Here is a 25,863-nt window from a genome sequence, read left to right on the forward strand (position 1 = left end):
TGCTACTCTAGCTGTGCTCCTTGTGCCTCAGTTTCCTTTGGTATAATGGTGCTGAGGGTTTCCTAGGAGACCACAGTGGGAGAGTGCTGAGGAAGCTTAAATCCTCATGTGTTGTGTTATGTTAATGATAGCATGGTCTTATCTCCCAGTTGTCCTACCATCTCCTACGACTATTTAGTTATTTATTCAATCATGTGCTCCCTTCTTGAAAAAACCCAGTCCAGTCAGATCTTGACCATAGGACCATGGGACAAGGAACTGCTTCCCAGAAGTGAATGAGCCCCAAACCCCCAGCCTGTCACCTGTGGGTCTGTGCCCCAAGGAGGGAAGGGAGCTCTGGGGCACCAGGTCCACAGTATTGGGTTTGACACCATTCAGGTGTTCCCATCCTTGCCCCTTACCTACTGGTTCTTGGGGCCTGGCAGAGAGATTTCGGTGTCAGGTTGGTAATACTTCTTGGTAATAATGACCTATGGCAAAACTAGCCCCTCTTTCAAAGGCTTAACATATCATCAGCATTTAACCTTTACCAGGATAGTAGCTGCTATTACTGTTCCCCTTTTGCAGATGGGAACAGTGAGCCACAGAGGTTTTGTGACTTGCCCAAGGTCCTAAGTGGCAGTGTGGAGATTTGAGCCCTGGGGATCTGGCTCAAGTCTGTGCTCTTGTCTGCCTGTCCTCTTGCCTTACTTGGAGCTGAGGACCGAGTGTGACAAGGTGTGTGATGTGTAAGGACCCGGCACCCATTAGCTGTTGCTGTTCTTACCAACCCTATGAAGGCAGGTGCTTGAGAATCCCAAGGGAACCCTCCATTTGGCCTCTATTTTATGACCTTTTCTTTTCCACGAATCCTCTTTTCCTTGTTTCCGCAGGGAATCAAGCTTGAAGAGCAAAAGCCAGGACCCCAGAAGAACAAGGTGGGGTGTGTGGGTGAGGTGCAGCCCAGTGGGCCCGACGGGGGGGACGGCCGGTGTGCTGGGGTCTGCTGTCTTCGATCTACCCTTCACCAGGAGCTACTTAAGTGGATGTGCCTGTGTTGACTGGTACCCGGTGGGCAGTAAGAGGGCCCTGGCTTGATGCCTTAGGGCAGCCTGAGTGTGGGCTGGGGTGGAAGCCTCGGGTGAGACCTAAGGCTCCTGGCTTGGTCTAGCTCTTCTGTATCTGCTTCTGCAAATGAACCGCACACAGCATTTAGAGGAATTAGGCTCTGGGCTCCAGTGATCCTCAGCTCTCCGCTTCAGTTTCCTTTCCCAAGGCCCAGGGGTATAGCTCATTACTTGGAGGTCAGTCAGCTCCCTTGCCTGAAGGCCCGACTGGGTGGGATCAGGGGTCGTCTTCCTGTTACAGCTTCCCAAGGGGTGAAGCTAATGCCGTTAAAGGCCTGAAGTTCAGAGCCTTTGTACCACGAGCCAGGTTTGTGTTCTTGTTCTGTCAGTTTGAGGAAGCACTGAAGGGAAGCCAGATTCCAGAGCTGCCTCTCTGCTGTTCTTCATCTGATGTCCTTCTCTTTGATGCCCTCAAAGCTCGGGTGCAGCCTGCCAGGCCCCCCAGCCTCCCCGACCTGGGAGAGGGGAATGGAAGCAACCATCACACCTCATGGGTGCTGCCGGGCCTAATGGTAGTCTTGTCTGGTTTGTCTTGCAGGACGACTATATCCCGTATCCCAGCATTGATGAGGTAGGAGCCCCCTGACCATACCGCAGTCTGCTCTGGGTCTCATGTCTGGGGTGGGGCTGGAGGAGCTGATATGTTGATGGCCCCTGCTCTATACCACGTGGGGAGAACTGCAGGCCTGGGATTTTTTTTTTACCATTGTGGCCTCAGTTTTGCCATGTTTAGACTGGGGTGCTGATCAAAGCCTTGCAATTCTGGTTGCTCCAGGGTTGGTGAAGCTGGAAGATGTTGTTGGACTTAAGTTTATGTTATGGTATTTGGCCTCAAATACAGCAGTCTCCACCTTGGAGCAGTTCAGAGGTGGGGGATACCACCACTGGCACCCCTACCTTCCCCTTTCCCTGTAGAGCCAGGGCTGGCCGCACTGCAAGACCTTCTCTGCCTCTAGGTTGTGGAGAAAGGAGGCCCGTATCCCCTGATTGTCCTGCCTCAGTTTGGGGGCTATTGGATTGAGGACCCGGAGAACGTGGGGACGCCGACCTCCCTTGGTAGCAGCATCTGTGAGGAAGAAGAAGAAGACAGCCTCAGCCCCAGCACATTTGGCTATAAGCTCGAGTGCAAGAGTGAAGCCAGGGCCTACCGCAGGCACTTCCTAGGGAAGGTGAGGCTGAGGGTCCAGCATGAAAGCAGCTATGGGCCGGACAGAGACACGCACCTGCCTCGGCTTCCTCCAGCACCCCGTCTCCATTTCTTCTCCTTCCCGGACCTGCCCCCTCCCTAGGGCTTGCTGTCCTGGGTGGGGAAGTCTACTAGCTCTGCTTCTGGGGGAGTTGTGGAAGTCAGGAAGGCTTGGTGTGATGGGTCCTTGGGGGCACCACCCCTAGCAGATGTTCTCGGAGGTAATAGGATGGGTATTGTTGGGAGTGAAGGTGGGTAAAGGAGAAAAATATGTTCTAACACCTTGGAAGTCTTTGTCTCCATCTAAGTAGTCAAATCTCTCCTGTCCTCACACCAGCAGGTCCCCAGGGCACTTGTACCAGATGATGTGCTATGAGCCTCTGATTGCTTAAAAGTGACAAAGTTACATTTCTTTAAATATATTCTGTTCTTCAGACTTGCCTGGTTTGGAAGTTGCAAGGGTAGGTTCCAGAAGTCTCTAGCCTAAGGCAGTTTGCACAGTCTCATAGGGAGGAACTGCATTAGAACCTCCCCCCTCCCATCCTAACTTGTTCAAACGCAAATTCCAGCCCCCCCCCCCCCCCCCCCCCCCCCCGCCCCATACGGCTGGGTCTGGGTGGGGGCTCCTGAGCCTGAGAGAGACCATACCTCCCCCTGGGTGGGGGAATCAAGGGGCCTTCTAGCTTTATTTCCTCACATAGTGTGAATCAGCAAGGGCTGTCCCCAGGGAGCAAGGAGCTAGATGTGGGGGCTCTTTGGGGGAGAACTTGAACCTCAGCATTCAAGGTAGGCTTGAATGTTGGATCTGTCACTAGTTGTGTAACCCTGGGCAGTTTACTTAATCTCCCTGGACATCAGTTCACTTACCTGTGAAATGGGGGTGATGATGTCATCTCCTCCATAAAATTGTGTAAAGAGTGAAGGAGTCTGTGTGTTAAGTGTTAGTCCATTGCCTGGCACATCCCAGTGACTGGGCCATTGGAGTCTATTCCTGTGATCTTGCTCTTTCCCCTCCTCCTCCTACGTCCTCCTTCTCATCATCAACAGTAGCTACAGCAGTAGTAGCATCCTTATCTTTCCTCCTCCTTTATGTGGGGCTTCTTGCTCCTGGGGAAGGAAGTGATTTGCGGGGGAGCAAATGATTTGGAAGGTCCCCTCCTCCCTGTTAATACTTGATTTCTGTTTCTAGGATCACCTAAACTTTTACTGTACTGGCAGCAGTTTGGGGAACTTGCTGCTGTCCATCAAGTGTGAGGAGGCAGAGGGCATGGAGTACCTTCGGATCATTCTCAGGTAGGGCTGCACAGTTGGAGGCCACACCTCTACTGGCCCCAGAAATACCAGTCTGACCAGTCTGGTCTGTGTGTGCTGGGGGCGGGGGCGGGGCCCAGGTGCGGGCAGACTGGCTGGAATCCTGAGGCTAAGTTCTAGTTGCCAGGCCAAGAGACCAGGTATTTATGTCAGCTGGTGGATTGTAGGAGTCAGAGTGGTATCCTAGTCTCAAGGTCACCAAGGCCATACTCCCACCTACCTTTCTGTCCTGTGAGGACTGTGACTCTGAAGAATTTGGGAAGAACAACTAGAGATGGCTTATTCTGCTGAGCTACAACTCCATATTGTCCTGGGAGAAGGTTTGCCAGAACACTGTCTGTGTTGTACATTCAGTTGGGAAGATAGATCCCAAAGCATCTGCGTGCATGCTGGATTCCCTGAGATGGAAAGGTGGTCACAACAAGAGCACTGATATGCAGCTAAGCCAGGGAACCTCTTTCTCCTCAAGGGCAGGAGTTGGAACTGGTTTCTGTTTTGTTCGACTAACATGTTTTGTAAAACCTCCCTTTTACCAGGAAGTGTAATAGGTGCCGGGGATGCAATGATGACTGAGTGGTGATCTGTTTTCTAAAGGCTTATGGTCTAGTAGGAAGAAAAAAGCAGAGGATTTTCGTATATGTCACAGGTATTGTTTTAGTGATATGTACAGGATGCTGTGGGAGCACAGAGAGTCTGTGTCTTATTTATCTGTGTCCCTGATGGGTTGGTGGAGAAGCCTGGAAGGCTAAGAGTTAGTGCTTAGCAGAGTGCTATGAACCTGTCAGGCTCCCAGTTTATAGTTGTTGAATCTAACTGGAAGTCCTTGATTGTATTTAGAAAAAAGTAATAACATAATTTTCTCTGCCCAAATATTGAGATAAATACAGGAGGAAGCAGCGGCACATAGCTGTTCTATGGGAGAAGGTGGGTGTGTGTGTATGGGTGGTAGAAGGAAGTTGTCAGCACCCATCCAATCTTGGTTTTTTATTAAGAAAGGAAGCACTTTTTTTTTTTTTTTTTTTTTACTGAGGTTCACTTGGCTAGAAATCATATTTGCAAGGCAAGGAGAAGTTAACTAAATTGCTAGAACAAATTTTTTGAGAGAGTGATCTGTGGATTCCCAACTCCAAATAGGATTTTGAGCGAGGTGTATCTCTGTAAAGAAAATTATTTCCTTTCGTAGTAAAAATCAGACTTAGATTGGGTAGGATTTCTGTGTAAGATGACAGTTGAACACGAGGATCTAACTCCCTTTTTCCAATAGTATATCCTATCTGAAATGCTGCTTTAGAACTGCAGACTGGAGAAAGGTGTCAGGAACACAACACACACTTTGAACATTTTTAAAAATCATCTGCAGGGCAGTTAGGACTATAATGTAGATGATACTGAGAATTGAAATCTAGCTCACCTTCTTTAGACAGCAGCGTAGCAAGGGAATATATGAAATTGGAGATTCTGGGGGAGTCCTGTACTCTTTAGAAGTGAGTGGGAGCCCTGGAATAGTCAGGAGTCTTTCCATATGGAACCACTTTTTTTGTTTTGGGTTGACAGCATTTGAAATCAATCCTCTGGGGAGTCCAAGGGCAAGCCCAAATCTGGCTCTCCTAAATCGAAACCCAGTGAGTGGGGTGGCAGGGAGAAGCTCTATACCAGCTAGGAAGTTGGACAATCACATCCTGTACTTAGGGTGATGACCAGGCCAAATTGAAAACCGGACGTAAGAAAATTGGCTCCACAGCTTTAGAAGCTTTACCAGACACAAAGAAGAAATTATGCAGAGGTGAAACTCCCCTGCTGGCAGTGAATCCTATCACAGCATCTTCCTTGTTCCCTGTAGGCTTCTGGATTATTTAACTGATGTCTTAAAACAACCAACTCTCCAGCTTAAAATCTGAGAAGAATATTCTGACAGCCTCTGTGTGTGCTATGAGAGTAGCCAAGAGGAGAGTCTGTCCACTACTGCATAATGAATAACAGGCCCAAGTAGATTTCTTCTTTTCAAGTTTGAATATAAAGAAGTAGGGGGGAAAAACCCCTCACAGGTCAGTGAAAGAAAAGATTCTGCATCTAAAAAAATATTACCCTTAGCATTTAGAAGGTAGGGAAATGACTACATTTTAGAAAGGATTTACTACAGAAAGCCAAGTAGAATTTAGATTATCTATTAACTGTGTATTTTCAGCAAACTTGCAGAAAAAAAAATTTGAAAGAAAAAACAAAAGATAAAATAGGACAACAGAATGAGATGAAAAAGTTGCTAATTAAGGAAGGAATATAAAAAAACTAAAAATGAACAAAAATAATTTTAAATGGTATTAGAAGCAGTAAAGAGCAGAGTCTACTTTATGGAAAACCCAGTTTGTAATATTGAGAGCAAGCTTAAGAGGTTTTCACATAATTCAAAGGAAAACACAACAACTCTAAAATGATGAGCAAAATTATAATGAATATGAGGATAGTGAGGAGGAATTAAACATGAGGATAATTAATGTTTTTAAGCTGATTGAAGATACAACTCTGCGGATCAAAATGACTCACCCAATAGCAGATAAAATCAGTGAAAGGAAACTAATTGCTGGACATAGTTTGATGAAAATGTAGTACTCTACAGACATAAAATCACTGGTAGCATGAAAATATTCCAAAATAAAGGAAGATAAAGAAAACATGAAAGTATAGGAAAAGATAGGAAGTAAAGAAATATAAATAAGTAGATGTGTAAGTACGTGTGATGTTAAAACTATAAATGAGTTAAGTTCCACTATTAAATAACAAAGATTCTCAGTTTGAGTCATCCCTCCAACTCCCCACCACTCAATTAATGTATCTATATTTTATTGAGGAAAGTAACTCAGTATATTTAAAAAGAAACGTGTTGAGAAATAGTTATAGCAATCAAATACAGAAAGGTAGCACAGTTGGCAGTATTAATATGGAAAAGTAGAATTTGAGGCAAAAAAAAGCAAAAATGTGACAGAAAGGACTATTGTCTATTCATAAACGATAAAGCTTTGTTCAGACAGGGCTTAATATGTGCCAGACTTTGTCCAGAGGTGGGGCTAATGTAAGGAATAAGGTCAGCTCTTGTTACTTGGCTACAGAAAACATTCAGTATATATTAGGTATTCTTATTCCTGTTCTCATTCTCACTCATCTTCTTATGGACATGGGTTATTTTAGGCAGTGACGGAGATCCAAAGATAGATGGTATGGGAGAACTGGAAGAAGTTTCTAAGAGCTTGAATCTGGAGTGTGTGTCTGCATGTGTATATGTGTGAGGGTAGGGTTGAGAGGTCATGCTGGAGAGGTAAGGAAAAGCTAAATCATGTAGGGACTGTGTCCAGGAATTTGGATTTTCTTCTGTGAGCCAGAGGAGAGCTCCTGAAAGGGGAATATCATGATATGATTTGCACTGTAGAATGATGACTGGCTAGAGAAAGGAGAATGTCTTGGAGGGAAGGCAAGGCCAGAAGCAGGAAGATGAGTGATAGGCTACTGTGATGGGTCAGCTGTTATCATGTGATTAGGCCACCAGGCTGCATAAGGTGAATCCTGCCCCCAGAACTGTGCAAACCAACAACCTTGATGGGAGCTGCACCAAGGTGCCTTACACTGAGGATAGAGAAAAATGGATGGAAAGTTCCAAAACATTAAGAAGGACAGCTGAAAACATTAAGAAATGAGAACTGGTTTTACTGATGATGAAATGCAAATAATGGTACTCTTTCAAAATGACTCAAGTATATTTAACATCTGAAGAAGACAAAGAATGAATATCATCTATAAAAGGGATAACAAATTATGATACAGTGAATGAATGGAAATGAATCAAGAATGGATATACATGGGTACAAAATGAAAGAAATTGGAATTACTGGAAATAAAACAGTGGAAGTAGGGGATCCCTGGGTGGCGCAGTGGTTTGGCGCCTGCCTTTGGCCCAGGGTGCGATCCTGGAGACCCGGGATCGAATCCCACGTCGGGCTCCCTGCATGGAGCCTGCTTCTCCCTCTGCCTGTGTCTCTGCCTCTCTCTCTCTCTCTGTGACTATCGTGAATAAATAAATAAAATCTTTAAAAAAAAAAAAAAAAAAAAATAAAACAGTGGAAGTAAAGAAACCTCAACAACAGGATAAAATCTAGTCTAATATAATCTGTTCAGAATCAAAGCATGAATCTGTGCATAGAAGATAGTCTCAAAGAATTCATCCAGAGCATGGCACAGATGTAGTGACGAAATACATGAAAAAAAAGGAAAATGTGTGGATAACAGACTAATAGGTCCCAGTATTTGTCTTAGAGTTTTAGAGGAAAGAGGAGAGAGGCCAGTGGAGAAGAGCTAGCCAAAGAAACAATGGCTGAGAATATTTCAGAACTGAAGAAAGCACACACTGTGGTGCTGAGGCATGATTTTAAAACAAAACAATACTACTGGACACATTGAAGTGAAGCATTAGAACACCAAAGAGAAAGAGAGCGTTTTAAAGCTGCCTAAGGATAAAGTCACTCATCTATTCAGTGATGTCAACCAGGCTGAGAACAGATTTCTTATTAGCCACAAGAAAAAAGGACAGTATCTTTAAAATGTTGGAGGAAATAAAGAAAGAAGGAAAGAATCCGTTAACCTAAAATTCTATATCCAGAGAAGCTATCTACAAAGACAATAATAAAACTCTTTTCAGACAAAAAAAATGATGAGTGTACTACTCATAGACTCTCCCTGAAAGAATTACTAAAGGATGTACTTCAGCCAGAAGAAAAGAGAAATTAAAAGAAAAGATGCAATTAAAAAGTGGCAAGGGGTACTTGAGTGGTGCAGTCAATTGAGCCTCCAACTCTTGGTTTTGGCTCAGGTCATGATGTCAGGGTTGTGGGATCAAGTCCTGCGTTGGGCTCTGCACTCAGTGTAGAATCTGTTTGGGAATTCTCTTTCCCTCTCTCTCTGCTCCTCCTGCTCATGCTTGTGCTTTTTCTCTCAAAATAAATGAATCTTAAAAAAAAAAAAATAAAGTGGCAAGAAATAGGCAAATTATTTTGACAAATTACTGATGGGGGAATAAAGAAATAATTTTTGTGTGTTCAAAAAGAGGCTTGACCTAAACAGAAGTAGAAAGGACAGAAGAGATTACTAAGTTACTGTTTCCTTTTCCCTCCTCAGCAGAGACATAGCAAGTAAGTTTAGAGTTTGTTGGAAAAATGTATACGTATGTGTATTGGAAGTTATTAGACCTGCAATCTATAGCTCAAACTAGCAGAGAGATAAAGAGAATTGCAATTTTTATTTTTATTAAGTTAAAGATAGGAAAGGAATTTTAAAAAGGAAAGAAAGCACGGGGTATATTAAAACACAAAATAATAGAAATAATTTCAAATACATTAGTAACCACAATAAATATAAATATAAGTTGTCATATGAATATACCAGACAATCAGATTGGGCTAAAAATATAGCTATATTCTTTTTTTTCCCTCTTTGCCATTCTTTTGTAAAATTAAGTTTGTTTTAATTCCAGTATTATTAACATTCAGTGTTATGTTAGTTTCAAGTGTATAATATAGTGAGTCAGCAATTCTGTACATTACTCAGTGCTCATTACGACAAGTGCCCTACTTAATACCCATCACCTGTTTCCCCCCACCCACCCACTCAACTCCTCTGTGGTCACCATGAGTTTGTTCTCTAGAGTTGAGTGTATGTTTCTTGGTTTATCTCACTCTTTTTTTTCCCTTTGCTCATTTGTTTTGTTCTTAAATTCCACATATGAGTGAAATCATATGGTATTTGTCTTTCTCTGACTTATTGCACTTAGCAGTATATTCTCTTACTCCATCCTTGTCATTGTAAATGACAAAATTTCATTCTTTTTTATGTCTGAATAATATCCTGGTGTGTGTGTATGTGTGTGTGTGTATACACATACCACAGCACGGATTTTTTTTATCCATTCATTTATACTTGGGCTGGACACTTGGGCTGATTCCATAATTTGTCTTTTGTAAATAATGCTGCAATACACATAGGGGTGAATCCCTTTTTTAAAAAATTTTTTAAAATTTATTTATGGTAGTCACACACACAGAGAGAGAGAGAGAGAGGCAGAGACACAGGCAGAGGGAGAAGCAGGCTCCATGCATCGGGTGCCCGACGTGGGATTCGATCCTGGGTCTCCAGGATCGCGCCCCCGGCCAAAGGCAGGCGCTAAACCACTGCGCCACCCAGGGATCCCAGGGGTGCATCCCTTTGAATTAGTGTTTTTGTATTTTTTGGGTAAATACACCAGTAATGATTCTGGTTTTAAAGACCTACCCAAAGAAAAGACATACCCAAAGACATTCTTCTTTTAAAGACATACCCAAAGAAAAACAGTGTTGAAAGATTTCAAATAAAGAAATTGAAAAAAGGTATTCTGGGAAGATACTAACCAATGCTAACAGGTGGTATAGCAACATTAATATCAGACAAAATAGAATTTCAGGAAAAAAAGCATTAGTAGGGATAAAGAGAGTGTACTCCTTTGTAACTTGGAAATTAGTCTCCTGGGTCCTGATGTTTCCTGCTGTATGGAAGGAACACTTCTGTGTAACCCCTTTGGCTCTCTGCCTACTCTGATGAGTTAGGGAGCAAGAACTTGACATGGGAAGCCCTCATCTTTCTTTCTTCCCTCTTGGAGCTGGCTGCCTTCAGGGTGTGCCATTTGCTCCCCTGTATTGTAAGTCCCACCTGAGCAGACTCCTCCAGAGGAGGCTGGCCTCTTGCCCGGCACCACCTTTGGACAATCCTGGGGTTGAATTAGAAGACCTATTTCATCTTTACACTAAACTGGGTTTTTTATGAGTAACAAAGGACTTACTTTGAATTCCAGCCGTCTTACTCTTAATTTTGTTTCTGAACCTGTTCAATACCTGGGCAGAGAAAAATACCCTTTACTGGACCCACAGAGGGCTCAGTCCCCATGATGATAAACAAGACCTAACAGTCATGAAGTTATACTTAATAGTATAATCTTGAATTTAGAAAGGCCAAAACAGATAGGAATATAAGAAATAGACAAATCCTCCGTTATAACGGGAGATTTTAGTAACATCTTTCTGACACTAGTGGACCAAGCAGACAACAATTTTAAGTAGGTAGAAGATATGAACAATACAGTTAACAAATCTGATCTTGTAATATACATTCCTGAACTCAACAAGAGAAAAAAATACATTTTTTAAAGCCCTCATGGAACATTAAAAAGTCTGTGCATTAAGTTAACAAATTTAAAATAACAGATTATGTTTTCTGAATATAGGAAAGTTAAGTTTGAAGTCAACAATTACTAGGGCACCTGGGTGGCTCAGTTGGTTAGGCATCTGCCTTCAGCTCAGGTCATGATCTCCAGGTCCTGGATTCGAGCCCTGCATCAGGGTGTCTGTTCAGCAGGGAGTCTGCTTTTCTCTTTCTCCTCTGCCCCTCCCCACTGCTCATTCTCTCTCTCTTTCTGAAACAGGTAAATAAAATCTTAAAAGAAAAAAAAAAAAAGAAATCAGTTGCTAAAGGAAGAGATCATAGACTTAGATAAAAAAAAGAAGACGACCCTTTAAATAACTCATGGACTAAGGAGGACAAAAGAACTGACAAAATATTTTGAACTGAATGACAGTGAAAATACTACCTATCAATATGTGGGATGCAATTCAAGTGGTACTTAAAGAAAGATGTATAGTTTTAAATGCACTTGTGAAAAAGAAGAAGGATTAACTATGTAAACATGCAGGTCAGGAAGTTAGAAAAAGAACAGTAGGAAAAAAACCCCAAAAGTAATACGAAGGAAATAAAAAAGACAAAGAACAAGGCTAGTGAAGTAGAAAGCAACAATAAAAAAAGGAATGGAGATGACAAAACCAAAAGTTATATCTTTGGAAAGATTAACAAAGTAGGTGCACCTCCATCAAGGAGTGATTATGGAAAACAGAGAAAACATACAACAGATCATGTTACGACAGTGAAGGGAGGGGTGGGAATATGAGTACAGATTAAGTCCCAAGAGAATACCAAAACCCACTCTATGTCAGTGCACTGGTGGATAATTATATAGAAAAACATAAATTACCAAAATTGACTCAATAAGGAATAGAAAACCTAAATATTCACCATTAAATAAACTGAATTGGTAGCCAAAGATATCCCCCCTCAAAAAAACAAAAAACAAAAAACGAAAAACAAAAAACCAGCAAACAGAGATTTCACAGATGAGTTTTAGCAAACCTTTAAGGAACAGTAAATCCCTGTGGTGTATACAAACTAATTCAGAGGATCAGAAGCTCCTTAGCAATTTTGTGAGGCTGGGATAACGACTTGATATCAAAACCTGACAAGGGCAGAACGAGAAAGCAAAAAGTCAGTGTTGTAATTGATGTGAAATTCTCAATAAAATATTTACAAAATCAGCAGGATATGAAAGAATAATACATTATAAGCAAGTGAATTTCACCCATTGGAAGGAAAAGATAGCTCAATAGAAATGTAATCTACCAGGTTAACAGATTAAAAACCATATGACTATTAAAAACCATCTCAGCAGATGCAGAAAAGCATTCAGTAAAATTCAACACTTTCATAATGTGCTAAATGAATGGGGGGGGGGGCTAAATTTAGAGTCTTACGGTGAATCCTCTTATAAAGCAACTTTCATCCCATTTATATTGTGACTAAATCCAGATTTTCAAGCATTTGAATTTCTTTTCATAAAGGCATAATTGCATGTAAGAATACACATCTCTCCAGAAGCTGTGCCCAGTTCTTTGGGAGAACACACAAAAACCACCCCACAACAACCCAGAAAGTCATGGTGAATTTGAGGGTGACTCTCCGCCTGTCCCACATTTCAGTTGCAGACGTCTCTACCAGGCAGGTTCTTACCTATCTTCCTCCTCCGGGATCATTGCAAGATTCCACTTTCCCACCTTTTGAGTGTCATGCCCAACTCACGGGTTGGGTGAAAGATGGCAGATCTGACTCCGGAAGACACGAAGCGAGTGTGCCTTGTGGTCTGGCATGATCTCAGCCCCTTTCCTAATGGACTCCCTTTCTCGTGGATGCCCTTTACTCACCCTCATTCATGTGCACAGGTCCAAAGTGAAGACAGTGCACGAGCGGATCCCCTTGGCTGGACTGAGCAAATTGCCCAGCGTCCCTCAGATTGCAAAGGTAAGAACCAACCCCTGTGATAAGGTGCCTTCCTCTTTTTAGCCTGGGGCTAGGGTGGGGGTAACAGGCTTGTTCTGAGAGGGCTCTGCCCTTGGAGGGGGGAAGGCCACTGTACTCTTTGGCCCTTGACTGTGTGGATGGGGTGGAGGAGGACTACTGGAAGATGTCCTCGTCTTTCCTATGACCTCCCCATCTCATCCTCACAGCTGAGGCCGCTCGTGGTCTCTACCCTCAAGTTCACAGCTGGTTCAGGGGACCAGAGAAATGGAAAGACAGGGCTGGCTATGGAGAGTGCTATAGGACTTGAGAGGAGGCAGAGGTGGGGTGGCTAGGGAGCCTGCACAGCAGAGGAGACATGGGCTGGAGGATGGCCAGGCTGTTGGCCCAGACAGAGGACCCCCCCCTTGAATGAGGAACTGTCCATCAGCTGGTGTCCATCAGCCCGTGTCACTGCTCTGGGGCACTGGGAACTTGAGACCTGAGTTAGCCAAGTTGTGGGGGAGAAGGATGGTTGGTTGGGTTGGCCCCACATGTTGGGAGTGGGAATGCCAAGCAGAATTGTGCCTAATGCCTTCTGTGGCCTCATTTTATCAGTAAGCCCTAGGAAGATTAGTTAACTTTCCTGGTCACTTGTTAGTGAGCAGCAAAGCCATGATTCAGCCCTAGGCCTCTGACCCTACAAGTCCTGCCCTCTTGGGCTCTTTCTTCTGGTGGGCAGGGGAGCCCGATGTTTCCAGTGGAAATAGCCCCTGAACTATTTGTCTCTCTCTTCCTGCTTAGGCTTTCTGTGATGATGCTGTGGGGCTGAAATTCAACCCTGTTCTGTATCCCAAGGTGAGGACCTTCACCTCGTCCCCTTACCCAGGGCTCTCTAGCTTGGCATGGATTTGTATACTTGGGGGCTCTGTGTGATGTTCTCTGCATCTTGGTGGGGTTTTGTGGGGCCCCCAATAAACCTCTGTGTCTCCCACCCTCCCTTTGCAGATTGGTCCACTGGGAGCCTATCCTTGGCCATGCCTGGGTAGAGGCCCACCTGAACTGGTTCCCATCTGTTGTGGGGGTAACAGGGTTGCAGTGTTGTGCCTTCTCCCCTTTGCTCTGGTCATACTTCCCTGAGTATGTCAGCCTGGGGTGGAGAGTTATTCTACCGGTAGCTGGGGAGTTAGTGCAGATCTGGTCTGTCATCGTGGAGGTGCAAGGGGGGCAGATGGCGGAACCCCACTGAGAAATAAAAGGCCAGATCATGGCTCCCCATGGCCAGGGTTACTGCAGCTCTGAGGTCTGACGAGCCCCTGCACAGGCCTAGTTAATAAACGGATTGGTTCTCTGTTACTGGTTTCCTTAGGATTGGCCTGAACCTGACCCCAGTCATGGTGTGGGAGTGTGGGTGGGCAGAGGAGCAATAATAACAAAACAAACCAACAAACCCACTCAAGAACAATTATGGTGTGACAGGACTTAAATCACTCACGCACAGTGAATTGCTTTAAATTTGCCACAGGAAGAGAGCCAGTGCACACAGACTGTCTCTTCATGAGCCTGCAGGGCCTAGAGAGACCAGAGTGGAAGCAGAGCTGCGCTTCTGAGCTTGCACTGAGTTCCAGCACTGTGGCAGCGGAGGCCTGCTGGGGCTGGTTCAGTCTGTTCCCTGCATCCTACTTCTGGCAGCTTAGGGACAGTGAGGTGAAATGGTTGGTGGAGAAGGGAGCCCTGCCCTGGCTGAGACATCCAGAAGCCCCTGGAACAAATGCCTTGGATGTTGATGATTGTGCTTGACACTGTTTATTCATGTGCGGTGGCTAAGCTGATGGCAGGGTCCTCTCCTGTACAGAGAATGTGCCAGAGCCCTTCTCTGAGACGCCCTCTGAGCATCTGTAGGCACTCACCAGTAATAGGCTTTCATTCAGGAAGGCTGCCCTTCCCTTTGTAATTAAAGCTGAATTAGTGAGGTTTAACCAAACATGAAAACCCCATCATAAAGGCCTAACTTGACTACAAATTTGGCAGTTTTTGTCATCAGATCCTATGCACTGAGAGAACCCAGTGACGCTCATTTGCACAGTTCTCTGTGTAACTTGGAAAGACTCCGGCTCTGGTAATAGTGGAAGAGCAGCTGTATTTTCATGTTTTCTATATTTGGAGGACTGCTTAGTCCGGCTGGGGTGTTAATCTGGCTGAGGTGTGTGTGTGTGTGTGTGTATGTGTGTTTGTGTTTTTAAAATTCACAGAGTTTGGAATGTTCTTTGGAAGGTCTCCATGGCTGGATGCCTCTTCGCTGGCATAGCAGCTGCTCTGCACCTCTCATCGTTCCATGTGGGTGTGGGGTCTCCCTTTGGGGCTGGGCAGCAGTGCTATTCATTGGGGGGCGGGGAGCTGAGAAGCGTCCATTTCCTTGGGCAGCTGAGAGCCTCTCCTGGGTCACATATTCTGACCAATCAGTCATGCCTTGTTTGTTCTTCCTATTGTGTAACACATGGTCAGATCCCTCCTTTTTACTGCAGAGACTATCCCAATAACAACCAAGTCTCCTCTTTCCTAACAAGCTGGCTTGGCTCTGATATTTTTGGAGAGTTATATAGATGGTGATGATGATGGCAGTAGCTGCTCTGTGTTCAGCACTTTATGTGCCTGGTCTTACTGAATCTTCACACCCACACATTTCCATTTAATGGATGAGAAAAACTGAGGCCCAGAGAAATAAAGTGGTACACTCAAAGCTATCTAGGTAAAAGCAACAGATTCAAGATACAGAGTCTAGTGTTTCTGAGCACTGGACACCAACACTGAGGCACAATAGAAAACTAAACAGAATCAATGGTCAGGATTCTTCTTCCCTCCCCCCTCCTTATATATTGTTTTAGGGCAGTATGTTCCTCCTTAGAGACGTCATACTTTGCGGATAAAGGGGGATTGAAGTCGGTATGAGCAGTGCCTTGCTCAAAATCATACAGCTGATCAGAGGTGTAATTAGAGCCAATGTCATCCTCCCTGCCCAGTTTTGGGGTCCTTCACTTTTTATTTTGTTTTAATTTATTTATTTTGAAAAATATTTTATTTATTCACAAGAGACACAAAGAGAGGCAGAGACATAGGCAGAGGGAGAAGCAGGCCCCCATCAAGGAGCCTGATGCAGGACTCGATCCCTGGACCCCAAATCACAACCTGAGCCAAAGGCAGATGCTCAACCACTGAGCCACCCAGGTGCCCCAGTCCTTCACTTTTTATATCACAGATAAAGCACTGGGATAAGTCCATTCCTTTAGTCCTGCTGGACTCCCTGTGTGCCCAGGCCATGGCTGGCATATCTGGATGGGAATGGAATGGTGATCCAGAGATGTAGCCACCATGGGGGAGCCCAGGTCGGGAACTAGCTGAGATCTCTGGCTTCACTCTGCCTCCCTGCACATGTGTGGAGGTCTTACACCGGGGGGACATATTCTCCACCAGAGTGGCTGTTTTCCCTTCCATTTCCTTCCTCATTTGTCTCTGAAGTTAATAATCTGATTTTTTTTTCTCTCCACATTTTTCCAGGCCTCACAAATGATTGTGTCCTATGATGAGCACGATGTCAACAACACATTCAAATTTGGGGTTATTTATCAAAAAGCAAGGCAGGTAAGTGCCACGAATCCATACTGGTCACCGAGCCCTGTGGTCTCTCACTGGGGACTCCCTCTTCGCCTCCCTCAATATGTGAACACAACCATCACATTTCACACATGAATTAGGCTGGAGGTGACAGTCTTCAAAGTGGACTACTCCTCACAAGACGGCCTGCAGATCCTTTAAACAGCAATGTAGTTTTTCATAGAGTTAATTCTAATTCTTCCTGGCCACCTCAGCTTATATTTAACTATGGGCTGTTGTTGCAAGAAAAATCAGACTGAGTAGAGGGAATGGGTTAGCACAAACTGCTTTCTCCTAGCCTGCCCTCCTCCCAGCTGGGAATTAGCTTTTTCTCCCAGAACTTCCTTAGATTGCTGGAGCATTGCATGCATCTCTTCCCAGCTCTGAGTTCAGCAGTGTCATGCTGGTTGCTTGAAATCAGCCATGGTGGAAGTATTTACACCATGGAAATTTGCAACCCAGGGCTTCTGTTTTTCCTCTTTGGAAAGCTGGCTGTTAAAAAATTTATCAGTATGCTACTGCTCACTCTCCTGTCTCTTGTAGCACTTATACGCTGCTTTGGGGTTAGTTGGTCAGAATAATGTTTCTCAAAGTGTGTTCCATGAGACACTAGTCTAGTAGGTACTCTGTGAACAAATGACTCTGGGTGGGGGCGGTTGTGTGAGAACATTTTAAAAGCTCTGAGAACCTAAGGTAAAGAGCTCATATAATTATGTTGAACTCAATGTTTCCCCTACTTATTTGACCACAAACTTCCTATCTTGCCTACTATGGACATTTATTAACATCCTGAAAAGTGGTTTGCTAAACACACCCATGTTTCTTCAAGTAGAATGGTTCACACCAATTTCATCTTGGTATCAACCAAGAGCCTAGCATGGTGGTTTTATAGAAATATACTCATAACTTTTTGCTGTGTGAATTAATGGATAAAGTTTGATGCTTTTATGGTAGATTGATAATATCTTTCAATATTATCTGTGGGTTTTTTTTTTTTTTTTTTTTTTGCATGATGGTGTGTTTCTTGGCTAGATGATAGCTGACTTCCTTGTCTGAAATTATTAGACCACAGGAGACATGTGTTTGCTTAAAAACATTCTAATTAAGTGAAGAGTTTAGGAGCTGAGAGGCTAACACAGATGAATCTTGTAATTGAAGGGAGATTATTCAGGTAGCTGCTCTAATTATTTTTATATATTGCATATTTATTTTGTACAGCTCTGCTAATATAACCCTCCTAATTAAAGTTTTTGCTTGTGAAATTTACCATAGCAGATCTCATAAGGTGATTACAATCCAGTGTTCCAGCAAAATTATAATTACTGAACGTTAACCATCCATCTCTGAGAAGAGGTCTATGTATTGTTTATTTACCTAATGCTACTGAGCCAGGGTGGAGGTACACAGGGAGATAAGTATTTTTTTTTTTTTAAACTTCTTAAAAAGTTGTTGTTTTGCAAACTTATATCCATGGGGCAATTTTTTTTAATAAATTAATTTTTTATTGGTGTTCAATTTACCAACATACAGAATAACACCCAGTGCTCATCCTGTCAAGTGTCCCCCTCAGTGCCCGTCACCCACTCACCCCCACCCCCTGCCCTCCTCCCCTTCCACCACCCCTAGTTCGTTTCCTAGAGTTAGGAGTCTTTATGTTCTGTCTCCCTTTCTGATATTTCCCACACATTTCTTCTCCCTTCCCTTATATTCCCTTTTACTATTATTTATATTCCCCAAATGAATGAGAACATACACTGTTTGTCCTTCTCTGATTGACTTACTTCACTCAGCCATGGGGCAATTAATATGAACATTTGTTACATGAAAGCTCTGTGCTGTTCTTAGGATATAAGTAAGTCCCATCTAATTCTCCTGTTTCTCAGGCACTGTGCTAAACACTGCAGGGGTTACAGTGATGATTAAGACTCCCTTCCTGAGTGTGTGGTCAACACTGCAGGGGTTACAGTGATGATTAAGACTCCCTTCCTGAGTGTGTGGTCAAACTCGTGGCCAGTGTAAAAATAAAGGCAAGCCAGGCTAATACCTGGCTGGGTGTAAATCCTAGAGAGAGGCACACCCCAGTGAGTAAGCTGAATTTGTTTCCCAGTGGAAGATGCACATTACCCAGAAGCAGCTGTTCTCCCACACTCTAGCCTCATGACCTGGGGTAAACAGCCTGGTGGGCCAGAGTTGTCATGCCTTTGTGGCACGCTATACATTAGGAATCAGCACACTTTCTGTAAAGGGCTGGATAGTTAATATTTTAGATGTCATGAGCCATACTGTCTCTGTTGTAACTACCCAAGCCTGTCTTTGGAGTGCAAAAGCAGCCAAAGACAAAACTAAATGAATTGTCTTGGCTGTGTTCCAGTAAAACTTTATTTATAAAGCAGCAGGCTGGATGTGGCCCATGGGCCATAATTTGCTGACCCCTGCTAGGGAGCTGTGTCTCCTAAACTTCAGTCAGTCACAAATGACATCCAAGATCGTATTTTCTACCATATGCCTCTGTTACTTTTTATCACATCTATACTATTATTAACCACCTAACATTTTCTTTAAAAAGTTTTCATTGTTTAAAGGAAATTTTGTATCACTACTCTAATTAGAAAATTAGTATCCCTTACATGAAATGCAGGTAATTCTAAACAGTAATACTATAAAAAAGGGTAAAGTTGTTGAAGTCTAGCTAGATTCTGTTCCCTGTTGAAGGCATAGAACCTGGGATCTGCTCTTTTTGTTATAAGGCAGGTATTGGGAAGATACTAGAGAGTCACCTATTAAAGACTTTCTCCTTGAAGTGATTGTGTATACTGGGGTATGTCCTGTGTCATATGCAGCTGCTGAGTGCCATCTGTGGATGTCTGTAGTCATCACTGTTTGCTGGTCCTGCCACAGTGGGCAGAGCCTGCAGATTGGACAAGGCCCCACAGTGTTTCAAGCTTGTCATAAGTGTAGAGTTTACTACTGTTTCCAGCTTTGCTTTCTACTTTTTTTTTAATTATTAGACTTTTAATTTCTAGGTATTTGTAGATTGGCATGCAGTTATAAGAAGTAATACAGAGAGGTCTTGTGTACTCTTTACCCAATTTTCCTCAAAGGTAATGTCTTATAAAACTATAGTGCAGTATTACAGCCAGGATATTGATTGACACTGATACAGTCCTCAGATCTTATTCAGACTTTCCCAGTTTCACATGTGACTGTGTGTGTGTGTGTGTGTGTGTGTGTGTGTTTTATTGTATATAATTTTATTACATGTGTAAACTTCATAGTCAAAATACAGAAGATGTCCACCAAGACAAGAATCCCTTGTGTGGCCCTTCCATAACTGTGCCAGCCTTTCCTCTTGCCTCTATCATCCCTTCTACCTCCAGTCCCTGAGTCCTGGCAATCACTAATGTAGTCTCCACTTTTTAAAATTCTGTCATTTAATAAATGGAATCATATACTTTATAACCTTTGGGTATTGGCTCTTTTCCCCATTCAGGGAGGTTCAACCAACTTCTTAAGTATATCAGTAGGATTCATTTATTTTCATGGCTGTGTAGTATTCCATGGTATAAATATCTGTTTTAGTAGTTACCCTTTGAGGGATATCTGGATGGTTTCTAGTTTGGGGCTATTATGAATAAAGCTGTTATGAACATTTGTATATAGGTTTTTGTGTGAACATAAGTTTTCATTTCTCTGGGGTAAATGCCGAGGAGCATATGCTGGGTTATATGGTGATTACATGTTCAGTTTTGTAAAAAGCTGCTGAACTGTTTTTTAGAGTGGTTGTTCCATTTTGCATTCCTACCAACAATGTATATGTAATCCATTTCTTCTACATCCTTACCAGCATTTGGTGTTGTTACTATTTTTTAATTTTAACCATTGTGATAGATGTGTGGTAATGTCTCAGTATGGTTTTATTTTTAATTTTAATTTTTTGCAGTATGGTTTTAATTTGCATTTTTCTAATGGTGGCTCATGATGTTGAACATCTTTTCACGTGCTTATTTGCCATCTGTATATATCTCTTTGGGTGGAATGACTGCTTATAGCCTTTAACCATTTTCTCTTTCTTCTTTTTAAGATTTTATTTTTTAAGTAATTTCTATACCCAATATAGGACTCAAACTTACAACCCTGAGATCAAGAGTCACATGTTCCACTGACTCTCTTGACCATTTTCTAATTGTTTTTTTAAATTGTTCAAAAACTTTTTATAACAGCTTTATTGAGGTGTAACTCACATATAATACTACTCATAACAGTTTGAGAATTCTATCTCAATAAAGTGTGCAGTTCAGTGGTTTGAAGTATATTCACAGAGCTATGAAACCATCACCACGATCTTAACTCCAGAAAATTTTCATCAATCTCAAAAGAAACTCCATACCCATTAGCAGTCACTCTGTCACCATTATCTCCAGCTCCTGTCATCACAAATCTACTTTCTGTCTGTACAGATTTGGCTGTTCTGGATACTTCATATAAATGCAATCATAATATGTGGTCTTCTATGTCTAGTTTCTTTTGCTTAGCATGTTTTCAAGGTTCATCCATGTTGTAGCATGAGTCAGGCCTACATTCTTCTGATGGCAGAATTATATATTGTATGGACATACCACATCTCGTTTATCCACTTTTCAGTTGATGGACATTCTGGTGTTTCCACTTTTGGGCTATTATGAATAATGCTGCTATTAACATTCATGTGCAAGTTTTTTTGTGGACTTATGTTTTCATTTTTCTTGGATATATTCTTAGGAGTGGAATTGCTGGGCCATATGGTAACTCTATGCTTAGCCTTTTGAAGAACTGCCAGACTGTTTTCCAAAGAGACAGCACCATTTTACATTCTCACCAGCAGTGTATGAGGCTTCTGACTTTTCTGTGTCCTCACCATCAGTTCTTTTTTTTTTAAAGATGTATTTTTTTTTAAGAGAGTGAGAGCGTGAGCAAGTGGGGGGAGGGGCAGAGGGAGAGAAATCCTTAAGTAGACTCTCCACTGAGCGGTGTTCTATCCCAGGACCCTGAGATCATGACCTGAGCTGAAATGAAGAGTCACATGCTCAACCGACTGAGCCACCCACGTGCTCCTTACTATCAGTTCTTGTCTTTCTTTTTGATTATAGCCGCCCCAGGGGTGTGAAGTGGTATCTCATTATAATTTTGATTACTACTGAGTTTGGGAGTTCTTTATATATTCTAGATACTAGTCCTTTGTCAGAAGTCCGACTAATTTTTCACTTATGGATTGGTTTTTGGTATCAAGTCTAAGAACTCTTGCTTCAGCTTTGTCTTTTGTACTGACCAGCAGGCTTTGTTGAGATAGAAAGTCCTCATTAACTAGCCCTGAAATTCCAGCTCTGCTGAGTGAGCTTCTTTTTGTTCTTCTTCAGTCAACCAGAGACACTGGCTCACAAATGTGCTGAGGGGTGGGGAAAAAGGAAGGAAATGATCAGGTAGCTGGTCAACCATATTCCTTCCATTGGCATCAAGAAGGCTTTTCTAATTCTTACCCCTGGTTCTGTTTCTCTTTCAGACCCTGGAGGAAGAGCTGTTTGGGAACAATGAGGAGAGCCCAGCTTTCAAGGAGTTCTTAGACCTGTTGGGAGACACGATCACACTGCAGGACTTCAAAGGGTGGGTATCAACAAAGAGAGATGACTCCAGCCTCATTGATGAAAGCCCGGAGTAAGGGATCTGGGGAGCAGCTGAGTGTCAGGCATATGTGAGAGGTAAAAAAACACACAAGACGCATGGGATTTTTCAGCAAGGGATCCACATCTAAATGCATTCTTAAGGAAGCAGGTGAGATGGGGGATGATCCAGAATGGCAGGTTATGCGAACAGCACTGATTTGGCCATCTGATGCATGATGAAACTGCTCCATCCCAGGTTTGACTCAGACCAAGAGTGAAATGAATCCTCCTTCCTCTGTCACTCACCTGCCAGGCCTTCAGGAAGGAGGACCCTGTGCAGTTTGGGGGGAAGTGGCCCATTTTGGGTAATACCCAAAAAGAATGGGTAATTAAGAGTTGACAGAAATATAGTAATCTCCCTGGCAGGAATCTTTTTTCCCCCCTCTGGCAGGAATCTATGTAGTAGTCTCTGGTTCTCTAAGTGGAAAGAAAGAATATTGGGGCTATAGCTTGGAAAACTATGGCCTGTGCTTTTCCTTCGACAAAGGTAGCATTTGAGCAGGGCCTTCAGACCTGGCCAGCCTGCTCTGGTCTTCATGGCTGGCTCACAGCTGAGCTCCGAGAATCCCCCTCTACAGCATCCAGATTAGCAGGATCTCCTATCACGTGCGAAAGCACCCAGCTCTGGGCCTGGGGGGATAGTAGGTGCTCAGTGATTACTTTCTTCCTCCACTCTCTTCCCTTCTATTTCTCTTCTTTACCCACCTCTTCCTCTGTCTTCCTCCCCCAACAAGGTCACCACTGCCATCTGGAGTCAATCACACATGGCTACAAATCCCACCTCCACCACTTACTGGCTCCATGATTTTGAACGGTGACTTCACCTCTGAAAGCCCCAGTTTCCTCAGCTGTAAAAGGGAGGGAGAAATACTTCTGATGCTGCCAAGTTGTTAAGAGAATAATGTAGATCACACATGCAAAGCAGCCGTGCTGGTGCCCCATGTGGAGTGAGCACAGCGATCCTTGCATTACTGTTTTTCCTATGCCACCTTCCATCGACTCTGAGGTGCATCCTGATTTCAGAGATGTTAAGATGTGAGAAAAGGTGTGCCTTAGAATAGATGAAATAAAGCCTCTTCAAACCAGGAAGACCCCAGAGATCATGGGCTTCTAGCCCTTTATTGAAGGGATACTGGGGCCTAGGCAGATTAAGTCACGTGCCCAAGGTCTCCTGGATTGCCTGACCCCTGGCCCAGTGAACTTCCCGCCATGCCCGCCTGAGCACATTTTCTGGTTTGTATTACAGCATATGTGGGGACTGACATCCATGGTCTGCTTTATTTCATTTTCTTAAAGGAACCTGCAACCTCCTCCCCCTGCTGAAGAATGTGATCTATGGCCAGGAGCCACATGTCTATTAAGGAAGAAGGGGTGGCTCCTGGAAGCCCACCCAGTTTCTTAGTACTTTTCTTTCCTGCCTTCGAGGATATAACTGGAGAGGGGCTCCTTGGATACCACTAGGTTGGGTGCTGCTCTGGTGGGGTCTCCATTTCCGGGACTGGCTGGGTGGAAATCCAGCATTTGTCACCTGTTCAGGCTGACTCTGGATGCTCCCGACAGGATGGCTGGTTGCCCTGGTTCTGGGCTGAGGACTTAGACATGGCCTTGCAGGGAGAAAAGGCTTATGCCCAGCCATGGAGACCACGGGCACCTGGGACAGCATTTGTCTGGGATTGTAGGTGGGTGACTTCCCTTCCCACTGACCCTGTGGATGTCCTGCCTCTGTCTCTTAAATAATAGACTAATGGGCAGGACTCTGGAGCTTGTGTGTGCTGAAGCACAGACCTGCCTGCATCACATACATCATTATTCTCTGTGTCTGGCTCTTCCGTGTCTTCTCATTCCTTCTCCCGCCCTTGTATCCTCGGAAGGTTGCGCCACATAGCCCATTTCTCCTCACAGTCTCTCCCTCCTGCTCTTGCCCTGTTTTACTGACAGTTTCCGAGGAGGCCTGGACGTGACCCACGGACAGACGGGGGTGGAATCCGTGTACACGGTATTCCGGGACAGGGAGATCATGTTTCACGTCTCCACAAAGCTGCCGTTCACCGAGGGAGACGCCCAGCAGGTAACCTGGCTCAGGAGGGCTTTGGGTGTGTGGGGCGTGTGAGGTGAAAGCCTGCTTCTGGTCTCAGATAGTTGAGGGGCTGCAGCCCCCTCCATCTTTTCATGATCCGGAGGCCAGTCTGTTCCATTGTTATCTCACCCAGGTGGCTCAGTGTGGTTAGAAGACTGTGTCCCGGTTGATTAGGGGCAGAGCTGGGAGCAGAGCCCAAGTGCCCTGCTGGAGCACACTCAAGCTCCAGCAGTGCTCATGTAGGGTGGTGGTGAGGGGGACATGATGGAATTTGCAGAGAGCAGCTTGACGCCAGCTCTGCTCTCAAGGATATGTGACCCCCGACAAGCTGGTTAACCCTGTGGCCTCATGTTCCTCATGAGTCAGAGGATTGTTGTAGGCATCACAGAAGGTTCTGACTGTAGGGCTCAGTACAGTGGCTGGTTGGTGGCAGGCTTCTCTCCTGCCTCAGCAATAGGCGGCAGGCCCCCCCCCCCCCCCCGACAGTGATCATTGCCCCAGACATAGCCCCGCCTCCTAGCCTTTCTAGTTTGCTTGGCCTCATCTCTCACCACACCTGCTCGTGGGCAGGAATTTGGTCTTTATCACAAGCAGGGAACCTGGGTGAGACCTCTGCATCCAGCATTTTCTGCCCTCCCTCATTTGCTGCTTCTGAGTGGCGTGTCCCCAGGGCGGCCTGGCTCTTCTCTCTGTGAGCCCTGAGACCAGCAGCGGAGGCCTGGCTGTTGCACCATCTGCCCCCTCCCACTCTTTGTGCTGTTTCAGTCTCTAGGAAACTCAGAAAGGAAGGTAGGCTCTCCACCAGACTCTGACCCATTCCTCTCTGAGCAGAGATCTGAGGAGGGAGCACAGATGTAATACTGTAAACATAGTGCCTGGCTTCTTAGGGAAAAAGGAAATTGGCAAATGAGACTGTGATTTGGCTCTAAAATAACCACTGAATGTTCCAGAAACAAATGGGAGCAGGATTCCTTTTGAATCTAAAGTAGGTTTTCTCCCCACATCTCACTTTCGTCTCTATCCCTCATAGCCTCCTTGCCCTATGCCCCAGCCTGGGGCTCTCTTTCAGTCTCCCTTGTATTCAGTGGGAAGTACACAGGGCTTGGCTCTCTGCAAAAGACTGAATAAATATTAATTTTCTCCTCCCAAGAAAGGGGAGGAAGAGGGGGATAACTTTTACAGTTTGTGTAAAAGCACCCAGCATGGGGCTCAATCTGTATAGCAGTGCTCTGGAAATAGGACTGATGTGAAACATAGGGCCTGCATGCCTTAGGTGCCTAATAAAGGAACAAATCTGAAGGTGAGCACCCAGCCAGAGCTCCATGTACAGGAGGGCCCCAGGATTGGAAGTCCTGTGTGTGAATACAGCACAGCATGGGTCCTGATGCACCATGGTAGTGCTTGGTGATCCAGATCACCTGTGAAAGCACCTGGCCCAGTTTGGGACACAGAATCAGGCTTGGGTTTCTCTCCTGTGACCTCTGCCAAGCCAAGTTGCCCTCCTTCTCTGAGTGTGGCTCTCCTTCCCTCTGGTGTAGAATCATCTGCCCGCTCATCTGGCTTATCCACATTTCCATCAAGCTCTGCCCACCCCCTACTCCCATCTCCTTTTCCAGGAAGCCTTCTCAGATTAGCACCAGGCCTCTGATTTTACTCTCCTCTCTGCCC

The 25,863-nt window shown here is 44.3% G+C and overlaps 1 protein-coding gene across 1 annotated transcript in view; it reads left to right on the forward strand.

Moving 5' to 3' along the window:
• The window catches only part of RAP1GAP2 (RAP1 GTPase activating protein 2), a 213,227-nt gene that overhangs the window by 162,742 nt on the left and 24,622 nt on the right, over nucleotides 1-25,863 (forward strand). The window contains 9 exon segments of the mRNA XM_038548535.1: nucleotides 873-917; nucleotides 1,645-1,677; nucleotides 2,063-2,275; nucleotides 3,482-3,585; nucleotides 12,717-12,795; nucleotides 13,576-13,629; nucleotides 16,327-16,410; nucleotides 21,959-22,059; nucleotides 24,057-24,186. Coding sequence (XP_038404463.1) covers nucleotides 873-917; nucleotides 1,645-1,677; nucleotides 2,063-2,275; nucleotides 3,482-3,585; nucleotides 12,717-12,795; nucleotides 13,576-13,629; nucleotides 16,327-16,410; nucleotides 21,959-22,059; nucleotides 24,057-24,186 — 843 coding nt within the window.

The sequence above is a fragment of the Canis lupus genome, chromosome 9 (assembly GCF_011100685.1).
Source record: "Canis lupus familiaris isolate Mischka breed German Shepherd chromosome 9, alternate assembly UU_Cfam_GSD_1.0, whole genome shotgun sequence".
Taxonomy (NCBI): domain Eukaryota; kingdom Metazoa; phylum Chordata; class Mammalia; order Carnivora; family Canidae; genus Canis; species Canis lupus.